Here is a 19,688-nt window from a genome sequence, read left to right as displayed (position 1 = left end):
AAGAAGCCGCAGACATTAACAAGGTAAACGTCACCCAACAGATAGGCTTATGAAATTCAAATGAGGATACAACAGAGATTACAGTCGTCAGTACATTGAATATACACGTAGGCATGTTACAGATTTGCGTGTGTGTTAGTACGACAGGCCGCGGAGGCAGAAAACAGAAAAAAAATAGACGCATGTTCCCATCAGATATTTTAGGATATTTTTTTTATTAAATCAGTGACTTTTTGTAATCGAAAAAACAAAAACAAGAACGATACAGTGTTACAACAATAGGTGGCAGAGTGTGGCACTTACTGAGCACGTTACCATCTAGACTTCAGCTGCATTTGAAAGGAAAATGCTAGTTTTCTACTTACTTTACTGAATCTCCATCCAACAGCTGAGTACACATGTTACTTTGGAGTTAATGATTTTTCACTTACTAACATATGATCAAATATATAAAATATTTCTGTACATATTTAACATTTACAATATGTTATAACCAGAGTTTGAAAAAAGATGCCTGTCACGGTTGTGATCGGTTCCATAATCCTAAATCAAACTACTTTCTAACTAACTTCGGCAAAACAGTAGAACAATTAGACCGAAAAAAGAAACAAGTAAATTATAGATATGTAAAGGCTGCTTTTTTAACATTTTACCCCCCCCCCCCCAACAGTTATATAAGGTAGTTAAAATGACCCCCACCTTCAACCACATACAACAGCTACAACAAAATGCCTGCTGTTTACACTATGCATCTGTAATAATAATCCAACTATGCTTATATATATATTAATAGATATAAATTGAAAACCGGAATATGTCACATGTAAAGCTTGTCCGTGTTCAGTGGTGCTGAATAATCAAGCAGATGAAGGAAAGGAGAAAGAGGGAAAACGCGAACATAATTTTGTTCCTCATGTTGCATTTGATGTCGTACTGAAGTGAAATTGCGAACTTTACTGTGAGGCGGACAAGAAGCGCTGCATCGACTGATATGTTGATGCAACAGCTACAAAAAAAGTATCCTGTCTTCAAGAAATAAGGCAAAGAAATACCGATTTTGAAAATGACAAATAACTGAGGAAAATGTGATTTGCTGGTACAAGAATGTTCATGTATGCTTAGGATACGAATAATAGATGGACAAGGTGCCAAAATTCATTTTCACTTCAAGGTAAAGTTATCAAGATTTCTCTGTGACCCGTCTATAGCCAAGAAGCAGACAGGGGCGTCTTCTTCCTTCCTTCTCCCTCTTTGTCCAACCTCTTGTTGTCCACATCTTCCACTCTTTCGTTTCTCAACAGCCTGTTCAGCTCTGGGACACAGTTTATGAACTCATCTGTCTGTCACATTGAAAGATGCCAGACAAAACAGACAGCCAAGAGAGTCTGTCTTTATCTCCGGAGAGTGAATCACAATTGCGTGGCTTGAGGCTTGGTCCAAAAATCAGGCAATCTGTGCTGCCTGCACCCTCTCGTCGGGACAGTTTGGCGGTTTGCTCCAATTACAGCATACTTTTTTTTTTTTTGTACAAACTGATCAATGTATGAATCCTGACTGTGCAGTGGGGATGGTTGAACTAGATGAGATACGAGTAATGCAACATTTTTGATGATCCTTATCGATGAACTTTGCAGGAATATGTATCACGACCAGTTTTTCATTATGCGTTGTTAGAACAACAATTTTCACCAGGCCTTCCCACGCTTGACAAACATAAATCTGGCAGACTTGAATTTCAATAATAATTTGTAGGTTTCTGCAGGAACACATTGAAAAAACATATTAAAGTCAGGAAGCTGAAATCAAATATAATTTTTGCAGAAATCAAGTATACTGTATTTTATATGTATAATTATTATGTATAAGCCTTTGGTGTTGGTTGTGATATTTACTTTGGTCCCAAAACTTGTATAACTGAAAAAGTTTCTCTTATTTTATTTAGGAGTTTCATTTCGGACAGCATCCCGTATATATTTTTGCTGCTTGGACTGGACAATATTGGTACTGTAATATTGATTGGTGTCATTATTGATGTTGGACAGGCGATATAATTAGTTCATAATTGCTTAAGTTTCCAGCAGCTTAAACACATCCACTCAACCAGCTGAGCAGTCGATGTTCATTAAGCCGTTTGTGTAGGCCCCACCTGTGAACTGAGAAAAACACTTCCGTCTCAGCGTGCAGGTGACTCTGTACTTTTATTCCAATATGTATTTGGACTGCATGTCTCCTTCTGGGCCTTTCAGCTTTTGCACAAATGTCTTAAAAAAAACTGCTTAAAATGGAACGATATGCATAATAGCTGCAGTTACGCATTATAGGTTTAAATTCCTTCACATTTCAAATTGTAGTTCCCTGTATTTTTCAGCTTCAATTTCAGTTAAGTTGGTCATCATCAATCAGAATCCAAAAACTATTTTTTTTTTCGCTTTGATTTTTTTTCAATAAATAGGCCGATATCTTTGTTGCAATAGAACCTCCTTCTACCATCCATTTCACCAGCCCAAATCGTTGTCACTCCCAAACTAAATGAATTAATTGATACACCACTCGAAAGAATTCCACAGACCTGAGGTACAATTTAAAATTCGTCTTGCTTACCGCGAGCACCAGCCATGCTGGGCCGTGTCTAATGGAGACGTCATCGCGGCGTGCCGTAGAAACTGTCGTTAAAACGTGAGCAAGAGAGTGAACGTCACGTCATCATTTGTAAACTGATTCGGTTCAGTTCAGCGCTTCACGAAAAAATATTGAACGCTGTTCAATGAACAAACAACTGGGGTACAATGTGGTACAAATTGTCAATTTCTAACGCAGCTGTAATATGATGCCAAATGTAATCTTTTCAGTCGCCACCACAGCACCACTGTTCGTACTCATTCAAAATGAAAGGGGAGCAGACTGGTACTTGGACAGTTGGAACAATTGACTAAAAGAAGTTACAGGTTGAAGTATTTAAAAAATAATTCAACTATTCTAATATATGGGAATTCCAGAATCCATACAAGCGTTCGGTTTTAAATGACATATCTTGAAAAAAATGAAAATAAACAATGATAATTTACAAAAAGTAGGCCAACAAGGTGACAAGAATGAAAGACCAGTCCAAGGGGTAAGTAAGGGAAGCACAACTATTTTGAAGATGTGCATGTTGAAAATAAGACGTGGTGTGCAAATCTATTGAACAAAAGTGCTGTGTCTGTGTGTAAATGTAGGTTGAATGAGTGTGTTGTACTGTCGTGTAACTGCATGTGTGTCGTGGTGAGATGCGACATGAAGCGAGAAATGTAAAGCGATCTTTCACAGACAAAGATGAGAAGGAAAGTGGTTGGACAGGAGAGGATACAGTGTGAGCACTGGAAAAAAAAAAAAAGATAGAAAAAAAAACAGTGAACTATTATGGTAGGGGATTGGGAGAGATGGAGAGGATTAGTGAAGCGGGGGGTGGAAAGTGAGGCTATTTGGGGAAAAAAAAATTTGAAAGGGGGGGAGCGACAAAGAAGGTTTTTTTTGAGGAATTGGGGGGGACAGGAAGAGTGAGGGTATGAAAGGAGGGAGGACGGGAGGGAAAGGAAATAATTAATTGGTACAAACAAATGTGAAAAAAATAAGGACTTGTGAAGCTGATTGTGTTGCTAAGAGCTAATGAATGATGTTAGATATGGTCTAAATGGGTTAGATAACTATAATTAAGAAACATTTAAGATTGTACAAACAAATAAAAAATAAAAATTTATGGATAGGAATGTTTGTGTTGTGTTGTTTGTGTGTGTGTGTGAGTGAAAGTGTGTCGTGAGTATTAAAAGAGTGTAAATATTTGTATTGCTGATTGAGTGGTGAGCGGTTTTTTCTGTATTTGATCATTAAATTTGATTGAAAGGGAGAATGGTCGGAGTTTTTGTGTAGAAAACAAAAAAAAAAGGTTGTTGGTGCATTGTGATGTTGTGTGAAATTTTGTGTCAATTTGCTGTTTTATTTTGATAATGTTGTATGAGTTGTGAAAGAATTTGAGTATAAAAGAAAGAGTTTATAATAAAGTATTTTATTTTAAATTAAATAAGTATTACTTAATTACTTTATAGTTCTTATATTTAGTAGCTTGTTTTGTATCTCTGACTCCAGGGTACTTTGACCTTGTTTACATGTGTTTATTGTAGGAATTGTAGATGTGTATATGAATACATTAAACAGTCGTGTATATATAGGAAATCGGTGCGGCAGAAACGGGAAAAAGGCGAGAGGAAATGAGAGTCTGCTCACCTCTATTAGTGAAACATAAGGGGTGAGAAATGATTTCTTCCCTGACCAAAAACACTCCTCTGTATACCCACTCCAAACTCCCTCCCCTCAGTTCTGACATACCCAAAAACAGAATATGCACTGTAAGGCAAAAAGCTAAAACACAAAACCACCATTGTAATAGTGTAGCTAGTATTGTATCACTTTTAATAATGTTTAAGTTTTACATTAAATGCTAGAAGCGCAGCCAATTTAAGTAGTCTTCCGTTTCATTTCAGTTGCTGTGTGCGTAAGTGTCAGAGTAAAACCCAAGCTGAGAATTATGCTTGTATGTGTGTGTGTAGCTTTTCAAGGACGGCGAAGAAAAAAAAAAAAAAAGTCTTGTCTGTGTGAAGGTCGAACAAAGAAGAAGAAGTGAGAAAGACCTTTGAGGCGCACACTCCAAAAGGAGTAGATTCTAGTGGTAGGCCTGATTTTAATTTGCGATGTAGAGGAAAACGCGACTTTGCATTTCAGAGAGGTGTAAACGTTGAGTTTCAGACATGTAGAGGGCGCTTCCTGTTTGGTAATGCATGTGTTTTACATCTGCCGTGTCATGTTGCAATGTGAAGTTGTTGTACAAAGAGAAGTTTTACAGTTGGGCTCTCATGTGTCATTTTTTCATTAAAGTACTTTGTACATGTAAATTAGGAAATTCAAAAAGTATATAATCCTCACCCTCCTGTCAAGTGTGTAAAGTTACATAATGTGAATTCAATTTTTTTGACATGTTCCATAACTGAAGTGGATATCATGGAATATCTCGTTGAAACTGTCCCTCTGTCTAACGAATATAGCTGCTCAATTCTTATCAAAACGCATTTTCAAATATAAACAAACATTTCAGTCTCTTGTTTCTATGTGCACTGTAATACACTCCTTTCTTTTGATGATGTGCGGATTTGTGAGAGCTCACAGGCCTCAGAGCAGCAGGATGGTGTACTCGTGTGGAGAGGTGGTTTTGGGAATTGTAAAGGTAGCTAGCCGTTCTGGAGGAGATCTGCTCCATGGTACGTGAGAGAATGTCCAGAGCCTGCACGTTACTTCCTGTTGACAAACAAATGTGTGATCCAAAGACCAAAAAACTTTTACTAAACAGATTTATATATTGTAAAAAAAAAAAAAAAAATGTTGTGATGACATTACTAAAAGAAATAGCAGAAAGTTAATGACAGTCTAGATGTAATTTATTTACACACAATCAGTAACTTTTAATCAAATATACTGGAAAAAATAATTTTGTGGGACATACAGAGAAATACGCTCAGTTATCAGTTTCGCTATTATTTTTTTCCACCACATTATATGAATGAAGTAGGCTAAATTACATATATCTCTGTATAACACTAAAGTTTCATCAGCACCACAAACTACAGCCTTCAAAATTATCATAAAGTTAAGGGAGAAGGAGAATTTAATGCAGACTGTTGTATTAGGCCAAATAGTTTTGCCCAGGTGTCCCTAATAATGTGTACATCACATCAGTGCCACATTGGAGTTTGCAGTCAGCTAAAACAAACAGATTAAGTGAGATAGTAATCGGAGAGATTTTGGAGGAAGTGAGAGTCTGATGTTACCCTGCATAGTTTCTCTCTGACAAAACAATAATTTGATCGCGAACTTTTTGAAGAACTCGGCATCGTATTTTCTGCTCCGCTGCATTGAGGCCCGCCAAGTATCTCCTGGAGAGTGTGAGCAACAGAGAAGCAGAGAAGAAGAGAGAGACGAGAGAGAGAGAGAGAGAGATAGAGAGAGAAAGGGGGGGAGGGGGACCAGAAGGATAGAGAGAGACGGAGCACAACCGTGGTTCATAAAAAGAAATTTGTGACGCAGAGCGGCTTATCTTTCCAGAGAAAAATGGTGATGAGCAGATAAGAAAGTCAAAATCAAGCTGCAAATGAGTGCACTAAGGCAAAATCAACAGAGATTCTATTTAACTTTCTAGCATATAACTGCCTTGTCCTTTTAGTTGGAACCATATGAGGAAGGTATTGGAAGTGTGTGTGTGTGTGTGTGTGTGTGTGTTGTGTGTGTGTGTGTGTGTGTGTGAGAGAGAGAGTGTGCGCACGCATATGTCAAGAGGGATCATTTGTTGTCCTGGCCTTTGGCTTCGAAGGATTTATGTGTGTCTGTGTGTATAAAATCTCTGTAGCATTCTCTATGAGTGTGTGTCTTTGTGTAGAGGTGTGTGTGTGTGTGTGCGTGCGTGTGTGTGTATGTGTGTGTCTGATTGATAGCCTTTGAATGGGCCGTATGCAGACAGAGCAGCCCAAGTCGGGATGATAAAAACCCTAATATCATATTCATAGACAGCCAGGGAAAATGGATTGGGGCAAAAGGAATCTGACAAGTACTGCAGTTACCATGACAATGTCCGAATAAAGAGAGAGACGTCATTTTGTCTGAGTTGGATATCTAGCAGGGTAAAATCTCTTCTCTCCTCTCTAGCGTAGGAGAAAGTATGGCCCCATTCATCTATGATTTATTGTGGATGAGAAGGGTGTGCATGTTAACACTATTCATCGTAAATCTAAAATCCGAAGTGTTAAGTAGTTGCCAGTCTCAAAGTTCAAGTTCAATTTAAGCAGGTATCTATCTATCCTGCACTGGCGCTCATGTACTGTAGGCCTATTAGTATTATAGTAAAACCATATTTTCTTATGTCAAAATTGGGAATATTTGTCTTTCAGCAAGCACATTACCAAACCATTCATTCTTTTACAGTATTCACATACTTAAAATGCCTCTCATGTGTGTATCAACTTTTCAACTTTTCTAAAGAGATTAATTAAAGAAAGAATGACTAAAAGACAGATGAGAAAAAGTCTCTGTGCTTTGGTTGACTGGATATGAAAGGAGAAAGAATTAAGTTGTCATCGGGTAAACACTGAGCAATAAAGACTGTTGAAGAAAATTATTACATTAGATCATGTAAACATGTAAATGAACACATAATATGGTCCTTTAGTGAGTATAATTTTGAGCATAAGTATAATTTTAATAGTAGTTGATAGAACTTCAGACACATTCCCCTTCCTATGAGGTTTAAATCTCATTTTCATAATGAGACATTAGTCTGGAAATCATCCAAACACTCCACTGAGCCCGCTGGCTAGACACTGAACCGATCAACACATGTATTTGAACATGAACTCTATTTTGTTTTTCTTTTTTGGATGCTTTTTTTTTTTTACAGATTTTTATCTCAACACAGACAGACAGTAAAGATACAAAGGAATCACTGTATTATGAATTTGCAATGAGCACCATACTGAGTTCACACCTCTGACAGGTAGGAGGTTGATCCAATCAATTACTTCTGCTCTATACCCACTGAACCCTGTGAAGTCATGATAAGTGAATATAAATTTTGTGGGCTGACTATCCTCTGTGGGATAGATGTATAGATATATCTATCTATGTGTTTCAGCTTGGCTTTTCAGTCGTCCATCTCACGTACCATATGTCTGATGGAATGGATATGACTTTGTTCTTTTTTTAAATCAGTACAGCTGTATACGAATTCTGCACAACAGCTCGTGTTTCAATCATGCTTTATGTGCATAACCATGATCCAAAAGGTGTTTATTTTCCTCTGTTTTACACGTGACTACAGTGTAGTTCAGCTTAACAGTTCCAGTGTCATTATAGTACAGTACAGTGTCATTATATATTATAATTAATGGAACCGAGACTTGAGTGACTCATGAGTGACTCTAGCAGACTTTTACGCTTGTTGGTCAGATTTGCAAACTGAAACTGAATATACTGGGTTTGGACTGTCGGTCGGACAAAAGAATTTGAAGAAGTCATCTTGGATGGCTTAGCACTTTCACACTATTTGCTTACATTTTATAGACAAAGAACTAATAGATTAATTGAGAAAACAAAGAGCAGACTAATCAAAAAGGAAAATAATCTTTAGGTTTAGTCCTAATAAAATATATTTAACTAGCAAATTTGGTATGTCTTCAGGTTATATAATAATTATTATATGATTTATATGATAATTCTGTGCAGGATTTCCAAGGGTCACTCCAAAGTACCACAATAATGGTGAGAGATTGGTGTTACCTCATATGTGGCCAGTCTGTCCAGGTAGGAGAGCAGTTTCAGTCGACTCCGACACAGCTCCTTCTGCTCCAGAGTCAGTCTAAGCATGCACGTACATGAACAGACACACACACACACACACACACAACACACACACACACACACACACACACACACACACACACACACACACACACAGATCAACAGCATGCCTGCAAAAGCACTTCAGCACATCATCGCAATTAACATAAACCTCAACTGAAATGATAAGATCTGCTCTTGCTCTTTTTTCCCCCATAGTCAAATGAAATTTCAGGCTTAGTCTGTTCACTGCGCTAACACACACTCTAGCTTTAAATTAACTGTAAATTATCCTTATACAGTGCACCTGCAACTACTATACCACATGGTGCCCTCTAGACCTAATCATTTTCAGACTCCTTATGACCAGAAGAACCCTTCAGTTGTTATGAATGGGATGCTAGTTGTCAAAGAGGTGAGTGATTGCTCAGGAATCCATTTTCAATGTCATTTAATCACCACCATAAATAAATTGGATGACCACAAACACCAAGGCACTGAGCTATATGGGATCTACCTACAATTCAGTCACTCAAGGTATGCCCACGAGAAAAGAACCACAAGGCTGAAAACTACTGTGAGTGGTCATGTGCCCCCCATTGGTTCACACATCCTCACAGTAAAATAAAACATTTTTTAACACATACACCGTCCAAGGCAAAAACTTGGCCTGGATCAACCGCAGTGAGACCACAGGGGAGCTGACCCTTCCACTGCCGTCTTAATCCTTAATCCCTCATTACAGAGTGCGCTATCAGGCCTTATCAGAGTTCCTCTACACAGGCTAACAGAGATTAACACTGGCTGAACACACTCTCTGGCACATCAAAGAGTGGCGGCTTAGCACTCACACTGGTGGTAATTATTGCTTTGCTCTGCCTCTTCAGAGCAAAGTAAGAAAAGTGAAGATGGAGGAAGGAGAGGGGATGGCAGGGGAGAGATGGAGCGGAGATGAGACGAGATGTTAGAAAAGTATTTTTCCTGTTGTCCTCTAGGGGGTTTGAATGATGGCTCAATCATAACCTTCACCATAAACAAAACGGTCTCAGAGGAAGAAAGCATGGTGACAGGACATCTCCCATTCATGATTTGGTTGACTGAGGTTTTGATAAACTTCTTTATTTACAGTGAGACTGTTTCTTAGATCCGACATTAGTGTTTGGCTCAGAGTCGCGCTGTGCCTGACAACCGGAGTGGCTAGCATGACTGGTGACTTTTTAATCATCATCTTTAATAAAAATGCATACATTTTTACAATATCCTACAGAACCAAACTAGATCAATATCTAACATTAGTCGCTGATTAAATGTCTGGAACTTTTTCCCTCGGTGGAGTTCGTAGAGAGAACGGCATTGTGGAAATGGCCACAAACAGGTTAGAGGTGGTTCAATGTTCAATTCAGGTCCACGCCTCTTGCTTCTAAATTGCTAATCCTGCAGCTGAATTCCACTGAGGTACAGCATAAACAGCATGGCTAGTACACTGTTACACATACAAATGGGCAACCTGGCTGTACACCAAAAGGGCAGCAGAGCGCCTGCACCTTTGTAAAGGTTTATATTGGTTCCCTGAATTGCCCTTACAATAAACAGTGACTCAAGGGGAAAACGTGGTTAAGAAAGGGCCAGAATGAACAAATACACTGCGACACATCTGAATGGCGATTGAGGGCTTTAAGGTTTAGGATGTAATGTGCACAATTTGAACTCTGCTTTAGACTGTTATACATCATCGCACATGCTGTCTAATGTAAAGAGACTGCAACCTGATTGCTTCAAGGTGTGTGTGTGTGTCTGCATCTTGTATTTGAAAGCTATCAGAACTGCAGGTTATTACAATCAGATGGAATCGCTCCTCCATCTCTGTGCAAACACCCCGAATATGACTGTACCGGACAGAGATTGAAATGCATAAACAGTCCAACACTCTCATATATATACACACACACACACACACACACACACAAAATGTGGTGCGTGATAAAAGCGATTATCACACAGTATGAGGGACAAAATTGGATAACAGACAAAAACACTTTGGCTCATGCCTTCACATGCACATGGATGACACAGTAAAAGCATACACAGACAGACACAGACAGACGCGCGCGCACACACACGCGCGCGCACACACACACACACACACACACACGCACACACACACACACACACACACACGCACACACACACACACACACACACACGACCAACGCTGGAGCAAATGAGAAAATGAGAATTCTGATTGAGGTCTGAATCTGATCAGATATGAACATAAACACCTTGCAGCACACTGCACAATCATCCTCACACTCCTTTCCCTCCTTTCCCCCCAATCTCTCTTTCTTTTTCTCTCTCTCACTCAAACACATACAGAACCCCTGCAGTATTGTCCATCTTGCTGTTGTATGCGGAGAGCCAGAGCTGCAGTTATAATGGCCCTTGGCGGGTTCTGAATTATACTTTATTACGCACACGCAGACTGAGGAGAAAGAGGCTAAAAGATAAAACTATCTGCATGCAGTCAAAAGGACAGTTTTAAAACATGCGAGACAAACAACACTGATCTGGTGCATGACAGTTAGGAATAAAAAAAAAGAAAAAAAAAAGCAATAACCAAGTGCTGAGGAAGTCTGTATTTTATGTGGCATTACATTTCAGGATAAGTGAATGCAGTGCAAGTGCAACACATTGCCTATAGGAGTGCAGCTGGTAGTAACTAGAGTGGCTGGAGTATATTAGCATCCGTCATTTTATTGGGTGCTTAAAACTAAGAGGGAAATGAACATCTTTTAGTATCTTATATAGTGTAGCAAAAGTTGATTGAGTGCGTTTGACTCCAATTATTGGAAATGTGATTCTCTCCTGGACAAGAACTTTCCAAAAGTTACAAAAAACATCTTTGATTCCTCTCTTTTTTAACTGATGGGAGAAGAATAATCACACTTTATTTCACTACACTGACTGGGTGATCGAAAAAAGTCCTGGTTGATTTTGTCTTTCAAGCACACATACACAGACAACCTCAGAACATATAGAGAACAAAAGGTGCACTCTCTGTGACAGTCGGTGGTTAAATACAGTCCTTATCTACACAAAAGAGAATCTCACACACTCACACACACACACACACACACACACACACACACACACACACACACACACACACACACACACGGTCAGAGCAGCTGTGATCGATACCAAGCCATTTCTGTAATGGTGGTGTAGTTAAAAAGAAATTAAGAGAATTATTATCTGTCTCAGGCATTGGCCGCAGGCCTCAAGGAAACATGGTTAGATCCATTAGTGAGGGGCTTCACTGCGCCCAACACACACACACACACACACACACACACACACACACACACACACACACACACACACACACACACACCATATATATAAACAAATTTTGGGAACATGTGTGTGTGCATGCTTGGTACACACTGTGACTCAAAGATAGACAAAGGTGAAAAACAGGCATATTTAAAGGTAGGTAATTCACTGAGGTTTATCTAAGGTAATTTTTCCTTTAATGTTTCTAAATTATTGATCTTTTTACTCTCTCTTATATCTTTTTCTTATCCTCCATCTTTTCTTTATCTACCATGGACGGCAGCTCTGCAATGAAGCTAAACAGTTTTATTACACAATGAGCTAAACAGAAAGAAAATCAAACAGGCAAACAGGGAACTGTGGGACCAATGTTACAAAGGATTTATATTACACTGCCTCTGCTCTTCCTCATTCACATGCAGACCGGAGGCTCACTTGTTAAGTATCTGATACGAGAAGAACAATAGAGACAGCACGTTCCAGCTTCTGAAGCTTGAAATACCTGTATGCACAATGCTTGCTTGTGTAAACACAATATGGATCTGCATTTTAAATGTGCATCGCTTATTTCAATAAATGTATATTTTCTTGTGTTTATATTTGGACATTTTAACGTGTTTGCAATATGTGTATGAACTTCAGTTTGAGAATGTTTCATGATGCATGGGCATGTGTATTTGCATCTTTGTGTGAGTGTGCGTGCGTGCGTGTGTGTGCGTGTGTGTGTGTGTGTGTGTGTGTGTACACATGAGAGGTGATTAGTGATCACTAAAGGGTTTTTCATTAGTCTTTCCCTGGGCACTCGACAACAAAGGCATAAATTACCTCCAGCAGATTACCCACTAATCTCCACCAACGCTTTCTCCCTCTCTCTCTCCCTCATCCTCATTAATGTCCCTGCCTTTATGATCCCCTCTCTGGTGTGCGACCTAATCAAACAATCAGTGTTAAATTTGGCAGCCTTCTCTCCGATTTCCTCCTGGTTTCCTTGCATACACCTTAAATACCTTCACCACAATCTCCTTTTTCTTTATTTTCAGCAGTGCCGTCACTATGCCCAGTTGACACTGGGAATTATAAAGATTTAATTTAATCTGTATACAGCAGACAAAAACCTGCAGACAGGGCGACTCACATGGTTTAAGTTTAGGGTCAGGTACCCCTTCGTGGGATTTTTCCACCTACCCAACAACTGCTTCTGAGACTAAAAAGCTGGTGTTGGTGTACGGTGTTTTAGTTACTTCTCTTTAAAGTTCAGTGAAAAATGTAACAATCAGCCCCCAGCACTTTGGCATAAAGGAGTATTATACTGCAAAAGGATTATATTTTAAATACAGGCTTTGGTAACTTGCACCAGCAAGGCAGGTGCTTGCCAACAGACCCTGGGTCCTCCAGCTGAAGGATGGTGTCTGTAACCACTAGCCAGTCCTTGTGATTTTGTTCAAACAAATTCTCTCTTCTTTGTACATTTTGAACATTGGCAGCATTTCTGCCTGCTGTGACTTCCTGTCTTCATCTGTTGCCTGACTGAATTACCAAGCTGACTAACCAACCATCTCACTGGCAGTGTACCTGCTAAAATCGACCTTGGCTAGCAGCTCTCGTCTCTTGCTGTTCTCCCTCTCCTTCTTCATCTCCAGCTCCTCATCGTCTGACAGCATGTCTTCGTAAGGTAGGTCATCGAGGTCAACATCGCCTGGCATGATAAACCTGGGAGAGGGCAATGCAATCAGACATAGTTAAAAAGCAAAAATCGATAAACAAAACTAACAGGCAGAATGACCCTCAGAAGAAAGCTGACAAAAATCAATTGTCATCTATAGACTATGTATGTGCAAGGATTGCGTTGGTGTGTGTTCATGCACGCCACATTGGTGGTGTTCATGCATGCTCTACCTTCCTCCATCTTCTCTGTTTCCAATGGCTATGAGGGCCTCAAGGTCAGTTCCCTTCAGGCCATACTGCAGCAGCTCCTTGGCCGCATCAACATTCTCTGGGACGCGCTCCACGCACTCGTGCAGCACCCATGACCGCTTGCGGATCTTGCTCTGGGTGGGATGTAGGGAATGGATGCAGTAGGAATGAGTTCAGAAGAAATGATGGGATAAAATGAGATACAGAATTAGGAGGGGAGGGTGTGAAAATTTGATACAAATTGGTAAAAATGATGCGTGAAATAGAGTAAGGGGGTTGTGCTGCACTTAAGCGTGTGCTTCTCCCACTCACTCAAACGCATTTACTGCATATTTCTTACCAGACATCTAATATACTGTGATAAAGACCACAGCTCTGATACAATTCTTCATCTCTCTCTCTTTTTAACCGTCCCTTATCCTCCTTTCCTCATGTCTTCATACCGATCTCTCCTGTTTCTTCCATATCTTACCAGATAATCTTGTATTGAGGCGATGCTGACGGTGCTCTTCCTCCACTGTCTCTGGTAGACCAGGTCAGAGTCCAGATTATAGGCTTGGGCAAGAGACAGGGCTTCACCGTATTCCTCATTGTCAATCTGTGTGACAAACAAAAATGCACATAATAAACACATTATGCAGGCATGAAGAATATATATTCATGGTTTCCTCACACTGTGGAACAGACAGCACTAAAACAAATGTATACAATCAGAAAAGACAAGCATATGATGATCATTTTACAAGCAATGTTTGTAAAATGAAAGGAGCAATCCATTTGAGGGGTAGCTTGTCCAGGAATTCAGCAGACAGCAACTAGAATTAAGTAGCACAGTTAGTTCTCTGTTGTAAAATTAAAGTTGGGGACAAAAAAAAAACATAACTGCAAAACAATTAATTCATTTCATATTCTGCAAGGTACATTTTGAGTTTTTTAATATCCAATTATAGTCCCAAGGGTATATTACTGATTCAATCTTCACGCACTGTGTCCCTTTACAGAATTAAATGAATAAAATACATTAAATGCTTTCAAACCACATGGTATTTAAAGCAAATCTCTAAGCAAGAAAAAAAAACAAACAGGAGAAAAGTTCATGGCCAAATTTTCCATTACACTGAAGGACAAAGAAGCCAAGGTTTTTGAATAAACCGGTGAGAAGTCATGGCACTTCGGAAATCCTGAGTACATTCACTGAATACTCAAAAGCTGAATAGGAACAGCTCGGATGTGTAGATTTCAATCTGTGTAGCAATGTGACACAGTTTGAATTGGGTCTCCGACAGAGGGATAAGGAGAATGGCTGAAGGGGAATAAAACAATCAAGGACATTTAAAGAGAAAATCAAATGGACAGAGGGAGAAAACCTAAAGGAGGAATCATGTGCCAGACATTGGGACTTAATATCACATACTGCATCCATACTACTACTAAAAGTCTACAGCCACACCAGCAGCTGTAGCACAGCAGTGGTTTAAACTAAATGCTGCCTGCTATCATGCTAATAATGGCAATGCTAACTAACATCCTGATTTTGCAGGCATGTCTACCACATTCAGTATCTCAGTTTAGTGTGTTAGCATGCTAACATTTGCTAATTAACATGTTGAGGCTTATAGAAATTTCATTAGTTTGACAGCTGTTAGGTCATAAACCAAAGTAGTGGACAATTTAAAAGCTTTGACCTGGTAGATGACAAATCAGGGGGTTACCAAAGTGCTGACAACATGCATACAAATATGTGAAGTGCTAATCTGAAAATGTGCTAACACACTTAACTTGTCAACATGTCAGCATCGTTATTGTGAGTACTGTATTGTTAGTATGCTTTATCTTAAATTACAGCTGTACTTAAATACAACTGAGCAGTGCCACTAGCATAGCTATAGATTAGTCTTGCTACCCTACCATATATTTATCTTTGATAGTAGCAGTTGTTGTTGCCATTATTATCATTAATATTGAATTAGCCTGGCAACACATATAAACACATAATGATGCTAATAAAAGAGGTTTTGTGTTATATCAGTGTCTCACAAAATTATTTGATCCAGCAACATCATCACACCTCAGTTTATGCAGGCCCACACAATGTGTATTAAAGTACATGTGTGCAAACGCACTGACAGAAACACACACTGAGTATCCATCTCTTTCTGTGTGTAGGAGTACAAAGCAACACATTAGCCAGACTGTGGTTCCTCGAGGGCAATAAGAACCCCACACAGTGAAACCTCTCGTAGGAGGACATCAAAAACTGCTTCCATCTCTCTCTGGATGCAGCTAATAAAACTGTTAGCAGCCCTGCCAGTGTGCTACTCATATATAGCCAGGGTTAGGCCATTGAACACATTATCAAACTCCAAAACACATGAGGAGGCCGACTTGAGGGCATAACCCGGAATCACCTGTCCTGATCTATTCACAGTCAATTGGACTACAACCTTGACTGAGGTGAATCTTTGAGGAGAGATCATGTCAGTCTGGTTTCTGGGTGTTGATGTGTGTAGTGTAGAAAAGTCAATCGGTACAGATCTAACACAGGCAATGTGTAGGCAATGAAACGCACAATAAACCCGAGGTACATACGTACGTGCAGACAAATACCGACACCCTTTCTCCCCTTCACTCACACGCCTACATGTATGTGTGGAGGCAAAAAAAAGAAGAAGAAAAGAAAAAAACAAATCCAACAGGAGAGCAGCAGCAGCAGCTGGTGAAGTGCTGCGGGTACCAAGTGTTACAAAGAGATAATAATGATATATTACTTTGTAACTCTCCACTGTTAGGATTGATGGTGATGACTAATGGCATCTAATGATGATGACAATGATGAAGAAGGCAGTAGATGATGGGTCATAAAAATGACTGATGAACCATGCTCAAACTTGGGACCATCGAGAGCCGATACCACTCTTGCTGTGCTTTATGATAGAGCATGTTGTTGTCTTTGCTGCAATTTGTAGTGAGTAGCAACAACAGCCATATTTCTAATGCAGCAATTAGCATTTCAGAAAACCCCCTGGGACTGAGAAATAGCCTTAAAGCAGACTGAACATCTTGCTTGGTTTTCATTTCTCCTCAACAGCACTCTGGAGCTGATCCAACACAACAATAGCACTTCACTGAACTGGCACAGGATTTATTTAGTCGGAAACCAATTTTGCAGATCAGCCATTTTATAATTCAGTCAATGACCAAACGTACTCATATGACATCCTTCAGTTACTGCTAAGTGGCAAAAAACAAATGAATAGTTATGATAAATGTGATATCCACCATTGAAGACAATTGACAACTGCTCTTAAAATATGATTACTGGCACTACAGTGAGGTGCACGGGACTCATGAATCAGTTGGATATGATGTCGGCCTTACAAAAGGCCTTGTATAATTAGGAAGGAAGTATCTTTAAAAAACACAGAATAGATAATATCAGTTTCTTTGGCAAAATAAATTTATAATACTGTGTAAGAAAGAGGAACTGCATGTCAGCACAGGAATTGTTGTTTAGATTGCTGAGCTGAAAGAACATTCAAATGCAAACATGAAGGCATTCCAGCATGAAAACTGACGAAAGCTTTTGTTGCCTAAGCACATAAGCATTTTGTTGTGTATGCTGCAATGAATAAGTAAACAGTAACAAAAACATGATTATTTATTTTCTCCCCAATTGTGGTGAGTTGCCTCCCTCCTACTGGTTTTAACACACTGCAACTGCACCAATGTATCAAAAAAGTTCCTGTCCACACAGGTTGTGAAATACTGTTATGAAATATGAATGCTGTGAAAAGACTTTCTCCACAGAGTCACTGAGCACTGGCTGGTTATGACAGTGCTGACATGTTGATGTTTTCTATGTTGACCATCTCAGTTAAGGGCGTGTGTCCATATAGTGTTTTTTTTGTTTGTTTTTTTTGACAACATATGACCACCGCCATTCAGTGTCTGGCTGATTTGCTCCCACAATTGGGCTTTTCTGTCTCTGTGTGGTACTTTCTTTCCGACATATCACGAAGCCCCTGATAGACAGAAACAGACGAAAGGTGCTCCTCCTCAATTTTCTTGGTTACCAGGGTGATGAGTCTCACCCCATCTGATTGGTTACCTGAAAATGACCTGCAGTGACAACACCAGCACCTTTCTGAAAAGTTCAGAGATGTTCAACTAGAAGCAACTGGAGCAGCCGCACAAACAAGGCGGAGCAATTTGAAAGAAGATGCTGGGTGCAGCAATTCTTCTCTAGACGGCAGCATGTGGCCACATACAGTCTCTCCTCATTGGGAACAATTGAAAAAAAGATACAGACATACACACTTACATTATTTTCATAGAGAGCTGTGCAATGGAATAAACAGTGTTAAACAATCACCATGTAGGAGTCTCATTATTCTCCCTCTGTCTCAAACACTTTCAAAAGTGCTCGTGTGACAATGTGGATTCAGGCTTCAAAGCAGGTCTTTTAAAATTCAAACAGAGCACTCTGTGATAGCAGGTATAGCAAAAATTCAGAGCCATTGCCCTTATAAACAAGAGGCTCAAGTTTAATGCTTCAAGAGAGTTAGATTAATCATCAGCATGTGCATGTGAACTTTAATATTCCAGTCATTTACAAACTGTGTCGGCCTCCTACCTTCCTCTGGTACAGTTCCTCTGGTGTTGTTGACCTCAGGCTGACCAGTCGGTAGTTCTTGATTACAGTGCGGAGGCGCTTGCGTGGCGGGGCGAAGCGCTCCATCTCTGTCACATAATAAAGACCCTGCTTGATGTAGCCAAAGTAGCGGGCTTTGGCTGAGGACTCTTCGTCTGAGTCAGAGTCTCCTCCATCATCACCCTCCTCATCCTCACTGGCCCCACCGCTCAGGTTGCTCTCCAGACGCCCACGCTTCTGGGCAAGCTTCACCTCACACTGTGACAAAAATAACAAAATCCAGCATTACGAATGGGATGGGGGCACACTCAGACAGCAAAAATTAAGAAGAGGTTGGAAGCAGAAGAATTAAAGAAACCAAAATGAAGGTGCATAGGAGAATAATGTAAATTAGACAAAATACACAACTGTTTTAAATTTGAATTATAATGCAAACATATGGAATAGATCACAAAACCACAGTTGTCTTTTTACACAAAAATACATCTGTCTTGTTGGCCCAAATCTGCAAATCAGAAGAACCCATCCGTGATGATGGAGTCAGATTCACGGTGGTTCGCCCACGACAACTTTGTGACGCTGAGCATAGACACTTATTTTCTAGTAGGAAGTGAAGAATGAAAAATGAAGCATGTAATGCCATGCAGCACAGTTCACATCTATCTGTGCTTACGCTGGTAAACACACATAATTTCCCACCCTCATGCCAGATCAGCGGGCTGTGTGAACACAAAACAACAGCAAGGTCAAGCTGCTCAATAGAAAATCTAAATCCAAGCTGCCAAAGTACTTTCTTCAGCTTGTATTGTCCTTTTCTTCTCGTCTTTTGATTGGCTCAGTTTGGAAGAAAATTATTCAACCATTTTTCATCTCTACGCTGTAGCAAGTCCTCATATTTTGCAGTGATGTCCATCTGGGTTTTAGAGAAAAATAAAATGCTGGCCCCTCCAGCAGAGCACAGCTCCCAGCTGGGGGTTATAAAACATTTAGCACCTGTAAAACATTAAGCACCTTAATCAATGAGGTAGCTTCCATAGTGCTGCACTAACACACTACCCCAGCTTATCATACACACAAGAAGATGCACATGTGCTAATCATCATAAACGGTCACACATCTTCAAGATAATTTCAACATACACTCAGCTGTAGATACAGCTACAGGCACCCTTCCCCCCACTCCATGCTGAAGCAGGCTGATGAAACCTTTCCCCAAAAGTTGGCAGCTGGCTGGTAAAGAAACCTATCTGATTTGCTCTCCCAATGTTTTCAGATAAAAAAACACAAAGAGAAGCGAAGACTGAAATAAAAGAGAAGGGTGATGTGAGATATCAGGGTCTTTGGGTCTTTGTGGGAGGATAAAGAAGCAAGGAAGGAAG

General features: G+C 39.8%; 1 protein-coding gene across 2 annotated transcripts in view; it reads right to left on the bottom strand.

Annotated features, from left to right (window-relative positions):
- The window catches only part of nbas (neuroblastoma amplified sequence), a 151,136-nt gene that overhangs the window by 111,475 nt on the left and 19,973 nt on the right, over positions 1-19,688 (bottom strand). For both annotated transcript variants that reach the window (XM_022770374.1, XM_022770375.1), the window contains exons 15-19: positions 18,293-18,568; positions 14,132-14,257; positions 13,642-13,793; positions 13,318-13,455; positions 8,353-8,431 (exon numbers count right to left, since the gene is read on the bottom strand). In XM_022770374.1, coding sequence (XP_022626095.1) covers positions 8,353-8,431; positions 13,318-13,455; positions 13,642-13,793; positions 14,132-14,257; positions 18,293-18,568 — 771 coding nt within the window. The remainder of the gene's footprint in view (positions 1-8,352; positions 8,432-13,317; positions 13,456-13,641; positions 13,794-14,131; positions 14,258-18,292; positions 18,569-19,688) is intronic.

Source organism: Seriola dumerili, unplaced genomic scaffold (genome assembly GCF_002260705.1).
Source record: "Seriola dumerili isolate Sdu_G_001 unplaced genomic scaffold, Sdu_1.0 BDQW01000025.1, whole genome shotgun sequence".
NCBI lineage: Eukaryota > Metazoa > Chordata > Actinopteri > Carangiformes > Carangidae > Seriola > Seriola dumerili.
Note: the sequence above shows the minus strand (reverse complement) of the source record. Positions and strands in the feature narration are given on the sequence as shown.